At 37.7% G+C, this 19,746-nt stretch overlaps 1 protein-coding gene across 2 annotated transcripts in view; it reads right to left on the bottom strand.

The window, feature by feature from the left end:
• Gabrb2 (gamma-aminobutyric acid type A receptor beta2 subunit) overlaps nt 1-19,746 on the bottom strand; it is a 217,816-nt gene that overhangs the window by 103,949 nt on the left and 94,121 nt on the right. For both annotated transcript variants that reach the window (XM_021212616.2, XM_029546040.1), the window contains one exon: nt 2,513-2,595. In XM_021212616.2, the coding sequence (XP_021068275.1) occupies nt 2,513-2,595 (83 nt within the window). The remainder of the gene's footprint in view (nt 1-2,512; nt 2,596-19,746) is intronic.

Below are 19,746 nucleotides of genomic sequence, written 5' to 3'. Positions count from 1 at the left end.
TTCTACCAATATTGTTTAATTTATCAAAATACTCTATTCTTTTCTATTCTTTTCATTATATCCATAAGCTTATTATAATGCACGGCAAGTAGCTAGTGACCAATGAGTGTTTAATAAAGAAAGTAATTATTGAATGAATTAATGAATGGATAGATAGATAGATGGATGGATGAATTCATTTTTTATGCCCCTTACTCGAAGCATTCCAGAAACAGGTTATGCTTTCTCTATGAATCAGGATATTTATTGATAGATCATCATAATTTAACAATAGCATTGGGGCCATTGTGATTTGAGAGATAAGAAGAGAGAGGACAGGAAGAGAAAAAATGATGAGGAAGAGAGGGAAGGAACATGGATAAAGGAAGGAAAAGATAGTCTGATGATTCCCTGGGTCACCAAGGGAAACAGTTGGCTAAGGTGGATATTACTGAGGTGTCAGTCAGGCATAAGCTATATGCTTCTTTGCTTTTTTTTTTTTTTTGGTTATTCCAGACAGTGTTTCTCTGTATAGCCCTGGCTGTCCTGGAACTCACTTTGTAGACCAGGCTGGTCTCGAACTCAAATTGGCCTGCCTGTCTCCCAATGGCTGGGATTAAAGGCGTGCACCACCACCGCCCGGTTTATATGCTTCTTGTTTATGGGATACAACTTGAATACATTCAGCAAAATGTAAAAATAAAAAGGCTCTCATATCAAATGCATTGTTAAAACAGCATCATATTTCATTTCCTACAATGATGATTAGCAGTCTGGATAAATCTTTAGTACCAATTCCCTTTAGAACAGACTATTTAAATGGACATTGAGAAAAGGGATGATTTAATCTGGTCATCTAATATCAGTGTCTTTCCCAAGACATATCAATGATCTATGACCACATCAGCAAGTTATTGTGTAAATTTAAAAATTACTATTTTCATGTTATAATTTAATCCTTGAGTGCTGCCTGTTTCTGCTGGTAATCCTCCTTTAAAACAAACCAGGATTTTTGTTTTTTTTTGTTTTTGTTATTGGGAGGACAACAAAGAACTTGAAGTAAGATCACTATAATTCCTCAATCCATGTATAACTATGATTCTTTATGAGTTCAGTAAAATTATACCTCCAAAAGCATAATCATAATAAAATAAAGTGGCACCAAAGAGCAAACTTTTTTCCAAGAAGTCCTCCCACTGAGCATCTGAAACTGCCTAAAAATTTGGTCTTTGAGAAATATTGTACCATAAGTTAAGCACATGTAACAAGCAATGCCATCTCAAAGATATTTACATAAAATTAATCAGTGAAATCCTATAAGCCAGCTAAATGAACTAGTTTTATAATGTGAAGAAGTAATTTGCAAATAATGATGAGTTAGAATATAAGCATGCAGTTAGTTTCTATATAACTGTGTGTAAATTTAATTACCCCCAGAAGCTGTCTTTTTTAAATGAGTAAAAATACACACAAAGTTTCATAAATGCTCTGTCTGCTCAGAGCAGTGATTTCGACTCATGCTGCTTGCCACAGTTAAAATTTTTCTTGGAGGCAGAAAACATCTCACAGTCCAGCCTCTTGCTGTACTGAACCCTGAGTTAAAATTGTCGACTTCTAACTATGGACTGGGATAAGATACAAAAGTGTTCCAAAGCATGGGTGGAAAGAGCAGACTCAAGCTTCTCCTTCCCCTTAAATGCAGATGTCTGGAATGCAGAAAGATTACAGAATCAACATGTTATCCCCTCCCCCCCCAGCAGGGCAGATGACTAACTCTTGGTCATGAAATCCATTGTGCCATAAAAGCAAACACATTACCAAACAGGCCAGTATCATATATAGAATAAACACACATACCTATAGGCTCTCTCTCTCTCTCTCTCTCTCTCTCTCTCTCTCTCTCTCTCTCTCACAGTCTCACTCTCTCTCTTACACACACACACACACACACACACACACACACACACACACACACAGTCTTGCTTACTGTATGGCCTTTAGCCTTCTGCAAGAAGCTAAGTTTCCAACACTGACAATCCTGCTTCAAAGCAAAAACAAGCAAACAAAATCCACAGTCCGACCTTCCTAATGCAGTCAGTCTTCATGGCCACATTCCACATTCACTTATCAACTATAAGGGATAGTATTCATGAGTTTCAAGGACAACTGGGGCATTTTATCACATGCTGTCACCTTCACATTCTTTCTAAGGCTTGTCTTAACCTTTGCACCAATTTTGTACCAAATCAAATGCCTGAACAGCCTGTGATTTCCTTCCAGGGTATTAGTACTGTTTTTATTGACAAATCACCCTTTTCCCTAAACATGTTCCCAAGGATTTCGAGATAGATGTAAGAAAGTGGCAGCATTAAGTTGGAGAGAATCTGTCAATGTTTGCCTGGACCAAATTTCCCATACTCCACTAGCAACTTTGCCAAGACCATTGATTGAAGTGTGATCCCGCTGAACAGGCCTGTGCCTAAGGTGAGCCTCAAACATGGAGTCCAGCCAGGCTGGGTCTGCAGACACTTACAGCTTTCGATCTCCAGTGTGCAGTTTTGTTCATCCAGTGGATACCGCCTTAGGTCCATCATGCAGGCAGCTGTAGTTGTGATTCTAGAAGAGAATCGGTAATATGAGTTGTTAGTGCTTAAAGCCAAGTGCAGAAGAGAGAAAACAAACAAATAAACACACAAATAACTCTCTTAGAGACTGAATCCTAGCCTTAGCATCCATACAAGGGCGTGATCATCTTTTGGAAAGTGTTTTCCTTCACAATTCTTCTTCTGGCTCCTAAAGAGATTTGGTTATATAAGTATTCAATGGGTCACTAACAACTTCAACCAAAATTACCTAAATGTGTTTCAAAGGCAATTCATTCAAGTCTCAGAGTGCTTTTGGGGCACTCTAGTTGTATCTCAGGTGACTGGAGATGGTGACAAGAATTCTAATGACTTCACATTTCCTTTACTCCATCGTTTTGCAAGATGTTAAAGTCTAACCTTCTACCAAGCTGACTTTGGATCCATAATTTTTCATGCTGAAAAACCACACTGTACTTTGTAAGCAACCTCATTAACATACAGCCCACATGAGCCTTCTATCTATGCCTAATCATTTTGTCCTAAATAATCTGATGTACTCTTGGCTACTTAGAAAGAGAACAAAGAGTGGAAGTTCATATTTTTGGATTTGACCAACCTACTTTTGCTCAATTGTGAGGCGCTCAGAGCTCAGCTTGAAACGGAAAAAAATGAGACAGAGCTCTACTCTGGAGGAAATAACCTAGACTATACTTTCCAAACTGTGCCTATATCATGTGGAACTAAACCAAGAAGCCACATAGCCTCATTCTGGGAATATACCTGGGTGAATCTGACAACTGGAGATGTAGACTGGGAATATGTAACTGGTTATTCATAATGATGTTTCTTAATTTAGTTTTCTTTTCTGTAGTACAAAAATGCTTCCCAGAGCAGGTTTCTTGTTGATTTCTTCCCTATTTAGTGACTCCTGCAGGTCACTCTGCCTCAATTCTCTACTATCCCACTTTCTCTTATAAATCTGTCCCCGTTGGTTCCCCTTCAAGACAGTGCAGAAGCCGGAGCTCAGACCTTTCCATCTGTGTCCCTGATTCCATCCTCCACACAAAAACATAGAGTGCATCTCATCTGTGAAAAATATAGTGGCTATTCTAAGAGAATCCTTACCCTGACTTTGGCTGACTCCTTACCTGTTTTGTTTCTCTTCTCCTTTCCCACTAGCCTCTCCTATTGTGTTTTCCCACAATGCCTTTCTACCTTCACCTTTTTACTCTATGTCTATAACACACCTCCCCCCTTGTTCTCCTGCCTTCTGTCACTCAAATCCTTCCCCCTCAGAGAATCTCCTCCAGAACAACCTATCCAGCGTGACTGTCTTAACTCATGCTCCACCGTAGCTTTCTGTTCACTGCCTTCAAGCAATTACCACAATCCGGAATTAGTTTGCTAACTGTTTTCTCAGAAGAGTCTTTTTCTTTCAATAAAATTTAAGCTGCTTATGGGCATACACTCTGTTCAATTCAGGACAAAGGCATTTAATAAATATCGGTTGAATGAGAAAAAAACATTATTTTATAATGAGGCAAGCAGTTGGATTGGCTCATTATAAGACATTGTATTTGGAAGAGTATTTTATTGCTTTACTTCTGTTTTGACTGAAAATCTCACTGTGTCTTAGGTTAGAGTTGTCCCTTTTGTAGGTTGAACAATACATGGAATTTAATCAATTTAAATTGCATGAAGAAAATTATTTTAAGGTTATCTCATCAATTTGACTGTTTCAGCTTTCAATGAGATTTTTGTTGCATTTAAATTCTACAAATTACATTAAAATGAATATTTACATTTAATATTCTTGTAACATGGTATTTGGATGGATTTTTTTCTTGGCCCACTGTTTCCTCTTAAAATTTTGTGTGACATTATAGATTGATACACTCTGAATTTCCTCTAACCTACAGTTTACAAGAGGAAATGAAATTTAGGAAATGGTAGGTGCACTATAACCCAGTGCTGTTCTGGAAAGTCGTTACGTGGATTCTTATCCCTAGAAACTAGGGCAAATAACTTACTAAGTCTGGTAAACCAATATGAAAGACAAGACTGTTGCAGGAACATAACTATAATTTCAAAAAATAAGAGAAACAAGTACAGAAAGCCAACTGTGTAATTGAGGTGAAGTTTGTAATTAATACTACAGCTTGTAGTTCACACCTCTGCTGATACATACTCATAACAATTAATAACCATGAACTATTCTGTATACGCTAAGATAAACAAGTTCCCTGATGCTATTACGGAAGGAATGTATGTATTTTCTTCATGTTTTCAGAATAAAGTGAATGGAGGGATGACTGACACTGTCGTCGCTCTTTCAGTAGAATGCTCACCTAGCATGTATACAGTCCTGGGCTTAATTCCCAGTATCATATAAAATGGGATTGTAGCTGGAGAACCAGAAGTTTAAGATCAAATGTAGTAAGTTTGAATCCAGATTGGGGTACACAAGCCACTGTCTAAACAACAACAACAACAACAACAACAACAGCAGCAACAGCAATGACAACATAAACAAAATATTTTTTCTTCTAATAGTAATACTATTTATTATTTATTTTACTCCTTCTTTTTAACACTATAACTCAGGTAGTAGATCCTATGGATATTTTATATTTAATGTTTGTAGTTTGGGTCTTTTATTGGAGTAAATTAAAAACTCTGGGACTAAAACTATCCATTTTAAATCTTGATTATGTCTACAAGAACTAGTCATGCCTCTGATAATACACTGGCATTCTATGCCTACTGGAAATACCTGCTAACTGAGTCGGCTGTAGGATGATAAATGGAAGGGATGTGCAACTTAAAAAGTGCCCTTCAACTTTTGTATTAGTCTGTAATGAGCAGATATCAAGTCAACTCATTTCACCACATTTCATTGAAAAGTAAAACATACTTGCCTGCCCAAATGAAATGTAAATTCCTACACGTGTCCATTATCAGTAAGGCTGAACCATAACCATGAGTATAACAGTGATACCATCTAAATAAATAACATTCTTACATATATGTGTATATAGCATAAACCTAAATATTTCCAAAGTGTCCACAGAATTCAGAAATCATGTTTTGCCTTATCTTGTATTTAAAAGAAATGTTCTTGGCCCATGCCACTAACTCACAATTAAAATAATAATAATAAATCGCCAAACAAAATAGAGACACACAATCCAATCTAAGTACTGACTGACAAATTAAGAACTCTGAGTTGATACTTATTAAGAGCCAAATATAACTCATGCCAGAGCTCTCACATACATTTAATAATTAAAAGCATTTTAGTGAAGAAAGTACCCTGTAATGAATCCCATTCAAAAAAGGCCAATAGCAAGCATCTATGCCTGTTTTATCTGAGGTCCCACAGCAGTGCAACAGATGCAACTTCAGTCCTAATGAAGATTCTTAGCACCATTAATGAGTCTTAAATTACTCAATAGTATTACATGGTTTCTTTGAAGAGAGACTTACAACTGGCTGCACAAACACCCTAGTTAAAGATCCCAAGATCCAGAGAATCAGAGAATTTTCTGTGAGATTGTGTCTCCTAGTAATCAATGTCAGAAGCTACATCCATAAATTCTCATCAACATAACTCTCAAAATGAGCTGAACAAAGATCACACTAATAGACATGCCAAATTGGACTGGGAGAAAAAAAACAAAACAAAACAACAACAACAAAAAAAATGAGGCCTCAACCCTTCACAAAGGACTATAGGCAACTAAGGAATACTGAGAGGAGAAAAATAATTTTCCCATGGAAAGAGCACACCAGTTGATTATCTAATACCAAATGGACAACCCTGAAAACATACATGAACAGTATGATGGAGCGTAGTTTAGTTTTAAAACTTAACAATATGGAGACAGCCTTAGTTTTTAATCAAACCAGTCAGTTAACCTCTAGAATGAACCTCCCTTATGAGTGGAGAGTCTTCAATTGTAAACACCTTCAACAGAGTAGAAATATTTGGAAGAATGAAAGTTTTACTTAGAAACACCTGTATTTTATTTGGGTCAAGAGATTGTGAATAAACTTTTCCCTATTTAGTAGCTCTTTAATGACTTGTATCATAAAATATTAGTGTAGAGCACAAACAAAAAAACCAAACCAAAACAAAAAACTAAATATCCAGCAACACCTAAGGATTTATTAGAGATATTCATAAATCAAGAAATAAAAAAGTTAACCTAATATTTTGTATAAAGATATAATTTATATTTTTGTAGTTTTAGAGTACAAAAATATCACTCAAAATATGAGTACAGCTAAAGATGACTACTAAGCAAAAGTAAATGCCACTTTTCCAGATTCAAGATGAAACACTGGAATCACAATATATGTGACAAATCTTACACCTTGCAGTAGACTCTTTAGGAGGTGATTGCGAAGTTGAAAACATGGTCTCATATGTATAGCCTATGAGAATCTGGGTGGGATTTCAAACAGAGAATTAAGTGATTTTTAAATGACACTGATTTCTTTAAGAGATGATGTTATACTTATTCATCACAGATGATGTTATACAAATTCATCAAAATTTGTTTTTATCCATATAATTGTCTGCTTAAAACATCAAATGTGCTATCCTGAACTATGGTTTGTATACAGTGCTCTACTGCGTGCTGTGCTTTTGATTGCTCAACTAATACATTTACTCAAAACCTACAACCAATTATAACTGCAAGGGAAAAAGAAGACCTTCTGGTATTAGTAGACAAAATACCCGGAGGAAAATGAAGAATTTTGAAATAGGGAGATGGAGAAATGGTGCAGAAGTTAAATATATAGACTGGTCTTGCCAAGGATGAGAATTCAGTTCCTAGCAGGCACATCTAGTAGGTCACAACTGCCTGTGGCTTTAGCTAAAGGGTTCCAGTTTTGACCTCTGTAGGCATTGCACTTATGGGCATAAACCTACACACACACACACACACACACACACACACACACACACACTCAAACTGAAAATAAAATCTTTAATGAGGTCAATTTACCCAAGCATGCATCAATTTTTGAGGTTTTCAAACCAACAAATTAAAATTTCAACACAGAAATTCTAAATTTAAGTATTATGATATTAACTCAAATTGTAAAATGTTCCAATGACCTCATATGATTCTCTTTCCTTAAAAGTTCTTTAAAAGTGGCTTTCTTACTACCATATTTAACATAATTCTGTATCTTATGGCCACTTTTGTTGGGAAACAAAATTAACTTTCACACTAACTCAAATGCAATCAGCTCTTAGATTTTGTTGATTAAAAAGAATACAGATAAAGGAGGTGGGTAATTTGTTAAGTGGAAATCTAATGTTAAAAAAAGCACACACAATATTAATTGATCAGTTACTAATAAGTTATAAACACTAATAATTCTGTGGAAATATTTCTTCTTATTTAAGTCTAATTATTCTCATCTAACAGACATAAGGAGTGGAGTATGTTTTTAGAGTCACACTGTGAAGAGGAGAACAGGGAGTTTTTTCATAGCAGGCATTTGACTTAATAGTCCACGTATTTAAGAATGATGCAACTGATGTCAAGAGATAACCTTGACAGTATGTGTTGGTTCTTCAGAAGTCTGTTACATACATTCAGAATGAGCTAACTCATTCTGTGATCCTGTATTCATACATTCATGATATGACCTTGAGGTGGTATAATTCTGTTTTACCCACACATGCAAATGTTGTATTTCATAGATGTTTATTCTGCTTTACTCAATTATGTAGATCAGCCCATCCCAGAAAAGTAAATACAAGCTTGTTCCTAAGGAGTCTCTGTTAATACTCTCTCTCCTCTGATTGAAGGTCCTCCTCAGCTCCTCCCCACATTTTGTATGTCTTTCTAGCTCTCCAAAGGCCTTGTGCTTACATTAAAAACCTCCAAGACTCTTGCATAATTGTTTTAAAAAAGCTCCTTTGAAGTCCTCTTATAGAGTCACATGCACTCCTATGCTCAACTTTGTAATCACCCAAAAAAGTAAGATTGCTGGCAATCATGTTCCCGTTTGATAAATCATGCATTTCAGATTAGAGCTATTTGTGCTCTTCTGCAGATGTTTGGCCTTCTGTGACTCTTTCATTTTCTGCAAAGATACTGTGACCATTAAAGGGCTACCCAGGTCTCTGCCACGAATGCAGACACTATTATTTAAGAAATTTCCCTAAATAAATAGCCTGCTTCTACAATGCACAAGAAGGCTGATGCAAGTTCTCATTTTGCGAGGACATAAACCTCATTGCATCACAAACATTAATATAAATGCCCCAACCTAGGTTCTTACTTGCCTTCTGTTCTCTGTTTTCCCCATCTTCCCTATACTACATTTTTTGTAGTTTTACATACAAATCCTATTTTTATCTTAGAGTCTTATTTTCTCTTTATAAATTTTACATCAAGAGAAGTGAGAGGCACAAGGACAAGAAAACATCTCATAATTTGATCACCATTTAACTGAAATCTGATTTTATATCACAGTAAGAGATCTAATGGAACTATGATTTATTTTAAAAGGGGGATATACAATAAGAATAGGAACTCTGAATTATTTTAAAATTAAATTTATTCACAATTTAAAATGATGATTCAATATACTGGGTGCTTTTGACATTATATCCATTAAAATAATCAGCTATTTTTTTTTCTGTATAACACATCAGAAATCTACCATTTCAGAACAATTCATCAGTTTCTTCCTTTCTTCCTTCCTTCCTTCATTTACTTATAGACATTGTCTCCCTATGCAATCCTAGGTGGTATAGAAATTGTTAAGTAAAGACCAGACTGTCCACAAAGTCACAGCAGATTCTCTCTACCTCTAGAGTCCCAAAAGCTTTGGGCCTCCACAGCCAGCTTATTTATATTTTTAAATAGCTAACAGATGTTTGAGGACTTGCCTAGAACAGACCAGCCTCCAACTACAGCTGTGTCTCCTCACTTCTTTATGGTCCCTTCCAAGTATAGCTTAAAATGCAAACTATACAGGTAGCAGCCTTCTTTTGCTTCTTTGATTGTACCCTCTAACCCCAATCCCTGAATTTTGTCTTCCTGAAATCCAGTCTGTTTGGACTTCCCAGTCTATTTTAAACTTGGCTGTCTGGCACAGGGAATGGAGAGCAGGACATGAAACTGAGATCCAAGGGAAGTTAAAATTCAGGGATGCTAAGCCCATTTTCTGCTGGACCCATGGGCCATCCAGGCCTCCCTCCTCTTTTGAAAAGTGAATTCTAGGGCACTGAGGGCAACCTGCGGATCCTGTGTAGTTGAGGGTGTAATTTTTTTTTCATCTCTTTGTAAATAGTCCTTTTATTGCCTCCTCAAATTATCCCACTTTTGGTGTACCATCTGTTTCCTGTTGGGTTCTTGACTGATAGAATACATTATAGAAATGTATTTAAAATCAGAGGCGCTAACAGTTATACTGTCAAAAATTAGAACAGTTCCTTTCTGGAGTTCTCTGCGTTAAGAATTTGGAGACAAGATAATATCCCTTTTCCTCTACCTTAAATGAGACATTTCTTACCTGTCATTCTGGTATCTGTTCATCAAAGCCCTTCTAAGATGGCCTCTCCCACTGCCCAGCTAACACTGTGTCCCTTGCACTCCACTGCTCACCTCCTGTGTTTTTTCTTTTGTATTTATTTATAATTTTGTTTGTTTACATATCAAATGTTATCCCCCTTCCTGGTCTTCTCTTCACCAACCTCCCTCCCCACCCCCTCCCCTTTACTTCTAAGAGGGTGCTCACCCACCCACCCACCCACTCCTGCCTCATTTATCTATCACTATTAGAATTCTGGGTGTTTATTTGCAGTGTTTCTCTCTCTCGCCCATAGACTCAGGCATTGTCTAATCTAACCAAGGTTGGGTTCTCTTGAAGCTGTCCCTGAGAGGTATTTATTTAGGATCATCAACTCTGAAGAGAAGCTAGATGAAGTTTTTTTTTGTTTTTTTTTGTTTTTTTTTTTTTTTTTTAAAAGGAAGACTTCACGTTGTATTCTATGCAAGATTGCAGCAATCCCAGCATGGCTGCTGTCACAGGAAATATGCAAGATTGTGGTGGGACTGAAGTGGCCCTTATCTAGCCTCTCATAGCCTACTATGCACCTATAGACTATGCCAGGCAAGAATAACAAAACAGAAAAACACCTCTGGTTCATTTTTTTCATCTCATCACTCTCTCCCATTCTTTAGAATCTTGCTGAATTTATAAGACCAAAGATTCTAAGTGACCAACTGTTTATCATCATGCATAGTTCGTGTGCACTACATCTGCATCTGTAATGAGGTATCATGTACAGCATACTGGCAATTCATTACTGATTCCAATAAAATCTATATATGCTACCATCTCAGGGCTTTCTGCCACCTGACCTCAACAGCAAAATAGTTTTAGCTACTTGGTACATTTTATTTACTATTCCTAGATTTTATATAAAATAGTTATAAAGCTGTTAGCAGAATGATTAATATCAGTAATAACCACATATGTATATCAAATCCATGGTTATTACTGTTTACATAATCACCACAAAACTTAAAAATACGATATCTAGACACTGTGTAGAAATAGATGCAGTCCTGTATGCCGTGGATTAGAGGACAAACTGGTATAACGTTTCTCAAGAATTGTTTGACTACAGCAAACAAGACCTATCTACTGTACTAACCTTGGCTCCTGAAATTTCATCTTAGTGAATTAGTGTGAAATCACACTGATATACAGAGATGTTGAACAAACTTTGTGACTTGGCAAGACACCTGGCTTTTGTGTATATTTGTATGTGCACATGTATGTGTCTACAAACACATTTGAATGTTGAGCTGAATTTTGATCTAGACACATAATGTGGTAAAACACTCTTAAGAAGAATGGAAAACACTAGAAATGTTTCTTGATATATGAAGAGTAAGCAATTAAAGAAGCAGTTTGGCAATGTAAGTTTGCATGTGGAACAGAGGCTGAAGGAAAGTTCATCCAGAGATTGCCCCACCTAGGGATCCATCCCATCTGCAGTCACCAACTCCCTACACTATTGCTGATGCCAAGAAGTGCTTGCTGACAGGAGTCTGATATAGCTGTTCCCTGAGAGATTCTACCAGCACCTGATCAATACAAATGCAGGTACTCACAGCCAACTATCAGACTGAGCCTGGGAACTCCAATAGAAGAGCTAGGGAAAGGACAGGAGATGAAGGTTATTGGAACCCCATACAAAGAACAATATCAACTAACTGAACCACCCAGACATTCCAGGGACTAAACCACCATACATGGAAGGAGCCATGGCTCGAGAGACATATGTAGCAAAGGATGGCCTTATCTAAAATCAATGGAGGGGAGACCCTTGGTCCTGTAGAGGCTTAATGCCCCAGCATAGCAGGATGCTAGATCGGCGAGGAAAGAGTCGGTAAGTAGGTCAAGGAACACCCTCATAGAGGCAAAGGGGAGGACAGAGAGGTGGGATGGGGGATTTTGGAGGGGTAACCAGGAAGAGGGATATAATTTGAAATATAAATGAATAAAATTAATAATAATGATAATAATAATAATAATAATAATAAAGTTACATCAATTGAAGTAGTTAAAAGTATCATAAAAGATGTGTAGTACGTTGATGAGTTGATAGAGTTCCTGTTTAGCAAGCACAGATCTCTGAGTTCTGTCCCTAGCATTGCATAAAACTAAGCTTGGTGGTACACGTGTCAGTCTCACCATGGGGAGGTGGAGCTTAGAAGATTAGAAGTACAAAACCAACTGTTGCTACACATTGAGTTGCAGACCTCTTTGGGCTACGTGAAATCTTGGCACAAGAAATATAACTTAAAAACCAATGAAGATATAGCTGGCTGTTAGAGTTCCAGACCTCTTTGAGCTACATGAAACATTGTCACAAGAAATAAATTCTAAAAATCAATAAAGATATAGTTGATTACTCTTTTCATATTTTTTAAATAATTTCCTTGTTTCTGCAATGAATAGACACTGTTTCTTCTCTGATGTTCTAAAGACAATTTTCTCTATGTGCTTGGTGCTAGGACTGTGCTAGTCCTGGCTCTGAACTGAATTCCTTCTGTCTGAATAGCTTTCATTCCTTTTAGGTGAGGACATTTGCTTATGCATGGAACACTTACCATATTCCACGGGTTGGAGATACCGGCCATCAAAACTGTGGTGCATGCACTTCAATAGGCTTAATGTAGTTAAAAATGTTTATGAGCAAAGCATCAAGTAATAATTGATTTTTAAAGAAAAACAGAAAACAAAAACCCGGGTTGAGTTGTATCCATGCAAATCCCCTTTAGATGACCATGTCCTTTCTTTGTGATCTCTGTAATTATTGTCCTAATGAATCGCCAGGGACTTGAAATTCAAGCTCTCTGAAAGGCAAGCATTTTGTCTTTGGAAAGCTGTGATTATCAGATTTTCTTTCTATATTTAACATCAGTTTGAATTTCTTTAAATTGTAAATTACTTTTTCTTCTACTTTGTAGTTTTGTTTAGGAAGTGTCCTTATTTCTCTGGCTCATAGAGATTCTTGACAGTTTATGAAACCTCTTTTCACAGAGCTATCCCTCCACTGCATGTTGGTTTCTGCCATTATCTGTATAGAAGGCCTTTATCTGTTGCTAAATGAGTAAAAACAACAACAACAAAAAAAGCACTGCAGAATGAATAGAAATATGCAGCAGTGGAGGATGGGGAATGAAGGGAACAACTAGAAAGTCCCAGACACCAGGCATATGAGAGGGTCCCAGGACCCAATGGGGGTGACGCTAACCAAAATACCCAACAGAAAGGAAATAGAACCTGAAGAGACCACCCCCAGTAGTTAGGCTTGACCCTTAGTTGAGGGAAGGAGCCACACACCCATTTCAAAAGTTTTAACCCAGAATTGTTCCCGTCTAAAGGAAAAGCAGGGACAAAAAATGGAGTAGAGACTGAAAGAAAGGCCATCCAAAGACAATCCTACTATGGGATCCGTCCCATCTGCAGATACCAAACTCAGAAACTATTGCAGATGCCAAGAAGTGCTTTCAGACAGGAGCCTAGTAGTGCTGTCCTCTCAGAGGCTCTGCCAGTACCTGACTAAGACAGATGCAGGCATTCACAGCCAATCTTTGAACTGAGCCCAGGGACCCCAGTGGAAGAGTTATGGGAAGGTCTGAAGGAGCTAAAGGAGATATTAATGCCATAGCAAGAACAGCAACTAACCAGACCTCTCAGAGCTCCCAGGGACTAAATCACTAACTAAAGAGTCTACATGGGTGGGTTCATGACTCCAGCTACATATGTAGCAGAGGATGGCCTTATCTGGCATCAATGGGAAGGGAGGTGCTTGGTCCTGTGAAGGTTTGTTGCCCCATCAAAAGAGAATGACAGAAGGGTGAGTGGGTAGGTGGAGGAGTACCTTCTTAGAGACAAAGGGAAAGAGAAATGGGAGGGGTTGCAGAGGGGAGACTGGGAAGGGGGACAATATTTGAATGTAAATAAATAAAAAATAATCAACAAAAACACCATATTTGATTTATATGCTCAAATTTTATACTGACCTCTTAAGCTCACCAAGATGTCATATTGACACGTGCTTAAACACAGACCTTTTCTTTTTCATGGAAAACAATGTTTTCTTGACAAACTGTCATTTTCTTCCAGGGTGAGAAATAGTGGTGGCAAAGGTAAATTGAGATTCTCATCATTGCTAATGCAGATATAATAAATACTTTTGCATACAAATACTATAATAAAATGGAGAATGTAGTTTCATTTCTTGAAATACTTGCCCAGCATGTACTAGGACAGAATTTTGCACACAAGGTATTATGTTGTCCTCTATAAATCCAGAGCTCAGGAAGTAGAGACAGGAGGATCCTAAAGGCAAAGTCATCTTTGCTTAAGTAGAAAATTCAAGGGCAACCTGGGATACACAAGTCCCTGCTCAGCAATCTTCACATATTAGGCCAGTAATTTTGTTTTTGTAATTTTCAAGACCATTTTATGTAAAGAAAGTGGTCAGAGATGAGTTTAAAGAAGCATGAAAGTAACAATGATCCCTGTACCTCGAGTGATAGTATGGGGTTTGGAACGTGAGACACTAGCAAACCTCTCCTATCCAGAAGTGCAGGAGAAGATAAGAGAACATGGAACTTCTGAAGCTTTGGAACTATTTCTTAACTTCCTTTATGATCGCCTCTCACTGTGTGACCTTGAATATCCTATGAAGAAAAATGGTATGAAAAATGTCCCTGCTACCCTGAATACTTCATCATCCTGTGAGTTAGAACCACTCCACAAGGAAGTAAGGAGGCTTGTTTCTGATTTGTATAAATCATTTCTTCAAAATATTCATCTACTTAGAAAGTTAGGAGGTTTGAACTACGGAGTGTGAGGGTGTGTGTATCTTCACCACTGAAATTAAGAGAGCCCCTTACAGCTTCTGACAAGGGAAAACAACAGCATATGCTGTTTCATTATGGAAAAAGTTCAGTGGCTGCTAGTGTGTCCAAAAACATGTCTAATAAGAGGGTGTTTAAAAATAAGAGAGAAAGACAAAAAGGTTGCCATGTGTTCAAATCATGTCTCAATTTGCAATAAACTTACCTAAGTGATTAATTAAGCAAAATAAGATGAAGCATGCAAAAAAGAAAAGTGGAACTGAATGTTAGGAAGAATCTCAAAGAAACAGAAAAGGGTCACAAATAGGGAATTAAAAAAAAGCAATCACTAGCAATTCTAAGACATGGCTCGTCGAGATGCAATGATTACTGCGTGTTTGAATTCAGCCTGTGCCATGCAGTGATTATTTACAGACCATCTTGGGCCAAAGAGTGAGATTTAAGGAACCGGAAAATAAAGGAGTTTGCTGTGAGACTGTGTATCCTTGTCCTGTGAGAAACCAGAGCCATAAAGTCCCACTATGATTGACTAAATGTGAGCAGAATGAGGACAATAGACATGCCTAAGTAGAGCAGGTAAGCCCGTGGGACCTCAAGGCCACAAAACAACTCCAGGCAAAAAAAAAAAAAGTGCTGGGAACAGAAGAGACAGTCTTTCTGAGAAGATCACAAAAACTAGTTATCTAGTAACAAATAGTTGGCTCTGAAAAAACACATATAGGCAACATTATACATTCTGAGCAGCTCATTTGTGTGTATGTATACACACACATACATATATATATATATATACATATATGTGTGTATATACATATATGTATATATATATATGTACACACATACATATATGTATATATGTATACATATATATATATATACACACACACATGTGGGTGTGGATGTGAGTGGGTATGTGTGTGTGCATGTGGGTAGGTGTATAATAATTAATGAAAAAAGGCCATCGTTTGAAAGAGAGCAGAAATGGATATACGGTAGTGTTTGAAAGGAGAAAAGGAAGAAGAAAATGATGTAATTATATTATAATCTCAGAAAACGATCCCCCCCAAGTAAAAACAAAAAGTATGCTGGCTAACATTTATGTTCTGAAGTTATAATACAAAGTCCCCCCAAAATATTTTAAAACATTACAAAAAAAAGATACAATGGACAATTTCCCAGATTTTATCCCAAGAAGGAAGAACTAAAAACATGATATCAGTAGAGAAAAGTCATGAGTCAAGTTTATTTCACCCCATTGTGAGATGAGAAGAGGCTTGAGAGGGAAGGAAGTCTGACACTGTTAATGAACAATTGCCCTGATTGATCTTCCCTCCCTCTTCATTCTGCCTCTGTGTTTGCTGTAATTCTGACTCTTTTCCTTCTCTCAAAATAGAAGAAAAGATAGATGATTTCACGATTGTGTGAAGTGTGACTGGATATTACTACCTGAAAAAAATCATGGATCCATGTGGCAGGAGAAGCTCTGTGGTTCTAGCTGGAGACAAGGAAGATGGATGGATGATACCCACTTCCATTCACGGGGAGGGCTCAGTGGAGCAATGATGAGCTATTCACATGATCCACTGTGGACCAAACAGAAAGGTTTACCCATAAATTTTACCATGAAGGGCACTGAGGATTTAGGTTAAAGAGAAAGATGACTCTGCCGACAGTAGAGCTGTAAATGATGAGATGGCTCTCCAGGGTGGATAAGCAGGTTTCTTTTCCTGGAGATGATGTGTACAGAATAGGCTCATTTGTCAAGATGCTGGGATGGGGAGCAACTCCTGTGCAAGGATGATCTATATTTTCTGGTTCAAGTAGACAGACTCTCCACCTGTTAATTTATAGCAACTGAAGACTGAAGGAAATCTGTAAATTATTTGAAGTGGCAGCATATGTTTGCTAATTCGATTTTAGCTGAATTTTACCTGAAGAAAATGGGCAGGGTCTACTGAGGTTTGTCAACATAGCTGCATATCTAGAGGTTTAATATAGCTTCTAAATATCAATTTCAACACCTGTTTAATGACTGCAAGAGCTAATAATTTTATGGTGCACAATAATTTAGGGGCATTCTCAAAGAACTAGATTCAATATTTCATGTCTCTGCTAGAGTCTCTGATTAGTTAAGACATTTGTGGTAGAACACTATGATACTGCTAATGAGTCATTGTATCTGAATTAATTATCTGTAAATCGTTAAGATTCACTGTGTCTCTGTGGCACAGCTGGTTTTAGGTTTGTTTTCTCTGTAGCCTCCTTGCCTTTCTCCAGCTTCTGCCTAAAGGAGTTCAGTTTGCCTCTACTCGAAAGAAAGAAAGATAGATAGACTAATTACCTAATGCTTATTGTCCCTGAGAGAAATACCAGGCAATAGGAGATACTGAGAGAAGAAAATAGAGTGAAATATGGTATTAAAGACCACCACATTTAGAAACTTTCTACATAGCATGCAGAGCTCAATGCTCCTGGTATTTACATTTTACTTCCTAGAAATAAATAAGTAATAGAAACTTTAAAACTGAAGCACACTTTTATTCGGATAACCACAGCTTTTCAACAGGCTATAAGACCTACCCAAAAGGAGGAAAGATACTCATGTCTGAAGAAACTCTGCTGTGAAAATCATAGGCCATATTACTATCGTTTTGCAAAGGGGACCTAGCATCAAGCTTCCTTCTAATAATTACCCTCATACTAGCTGCCTGGGAGTCAATCTTCCACTAGCAGCCTTCAGATAAAGATATAGAATTCTCAGCTCCTCCTGTACCATACCTACCTAGATGCTGCCACTCTCCTACCTTGATGATAATGGACTGAACCTCTGAACCTGTAAGCCAGCACCAATGAAATGCTCTTTATAACACTTGCTTTGGTCATGGTGTCTGTTCACAGCAGTAAAACCCTAAGACACATAGATTGGTGCAGCTTTCACGCTCATCACACAAACTCATTTATGCAGTGGCTGGTAGTTAATACAGAGGCTCACAACTGACCATGTTTCAGGGAATATGTGTCTTTGTAGTACTTAACCCTAAACAGGAGATGTATGACACATAACCTCCACCAAGGCTCAGACAATAATGTCTTTATGTGTAAAATTACCAAGAATCAATTACAAAAGGAAATACCTTACATACATTGGATCAGTTCTGAGGGCTGCTGCTAAGCAGCACTTTATACAGTCTGGAAATTTTATACTGGAGCCTCTGAAATTCTAAGTGGTTAAACCTAACCGGAAGTCAGTTGAATGTGACCAAAGACGAATCTAATTCCCTCTATAGGTAAAGCATTTATGCTGGACTGTGTGGGGCAGTGTGAAGCAAACGCCACAGCATCTGTGAATTTTCAATATAACCTTAATTATACTGATGAATGTCCTCTAAGTTTTTATTGTACTTTATTATGGTCTTAAGCAGCGAAGTAAATAAAATATAAAGAAATAAATAACAACAATATTAACAGTTTATAAAGCATGTAGCAGTGAATTCAGAGGCTCATGGCCACCCAAGATGCAGAGAAGAAGCCATAATTTTGAAACAGCTAAGTTACACTACTCTCCCTAATGGCCGATGTTCCACTGAGGAAGAATGTTTACAGAATGCCTAAGAGCTAGAAAATAGGGGCAAGATCTGAACGATGCAATTCTCTAGACCTAATGCAACACTGTAGTCATCAACTCACTATACTTACTTGCAGTGGAATGACAGAAAAACACCCCTCTCTGCATTAGATAAGGAAGAAGGATTGTTTCATGAGGCCCTGCATTTGTCCTGAGCTACTGGTTATTGGTAAATTTCTGAAGAAGGTGATTCACTCTCTGTACTTGCGTACCGCCTGCTGAGCTCAGCAGACTTCACCAGATTGCTCTAAACCCCCACTAAGTCAGATGAACCTGGTAACTCCTGAAAGCATAAAATAAAATGAAAAGAAATGAATATGAGAGAGGTTATTTCACTGCATGGTGGCCACTTTCACCTCCCACCTGTCTGCCACCCTTGTCCACACTGCCCAAGGCTCACAAATGCCTCTATTCTCAGTTCTTCCCAACCTGTGGCTTTTACAATCTCTCTATCTCCTTTCTGTGAGGCTCCCTAATCTTTTTTGTGGAAGAAATGTGATCTATCTAACATTTACAACCGAGAATTCAATAGATATACATTCTCTTTAACCACTGCACTAGAAAGCTTCTCCCAGAGGACTGAGTTGCAACACTTCTCAGTGGGTATAATGATACATATTTAGAGGACAATTTGATCCAATAATGTTCAGTGAACTCCAAAGCCATAGGTTCTAGGTAAGTATGGGTAGGTTCTAGGAAATACTGGGTATGTATTTCCTCCCATGCAGTAGATCTTCAATCCAATTGGAAATTGGTTGGTTACCTCATAACATTTGTGCCACTGAAACGTCAATGGACATATATTGTCAGGGAAGTTGTGACGGCAAATTTCAGGTTCATGACTTAATAAAAGCACGGGTGGCTTTTCTTCTGGTGGCATGGAAGGATAGCCAGAAAAGAAGAAGCTGCTTGGTCAGTACAAGCTTGATTTATCCATGTTTTATTAACAATGTATGTTTTTTTCCAGCAATATGGACAAAGCATTAAAATCTGGTGGGCAATGGAGACTAACAGAGATACCTATGAACAAGCTATAACTTCTAGGGAAAGCAAGACCTCTGTGTAGGATAATCTCTCCTCTCCTCTCTCCTCCTCTCTCCTCTCTCCTCTCTCCCCTCTCTCCCCTCTCTCCCCTCTC

The sequence above is a fragment of the Mus pahari genome, chromosome 14, assembly GCF_900095145.1.
Source record: "Mus pahari chromosome 14, PAHARI_EIJ_v1.1, whole genome shotgun sequence".
NCBI classification, from domain to species: domain Eukaryota; kingdom Metazoa; phylum Chordata; class Mammalia; order Rodentia; family Muridae; genus Mus; species Mus pahari.
This window is presented reverse-complemented; position numbering and strand designations above follow the sequence as displayed.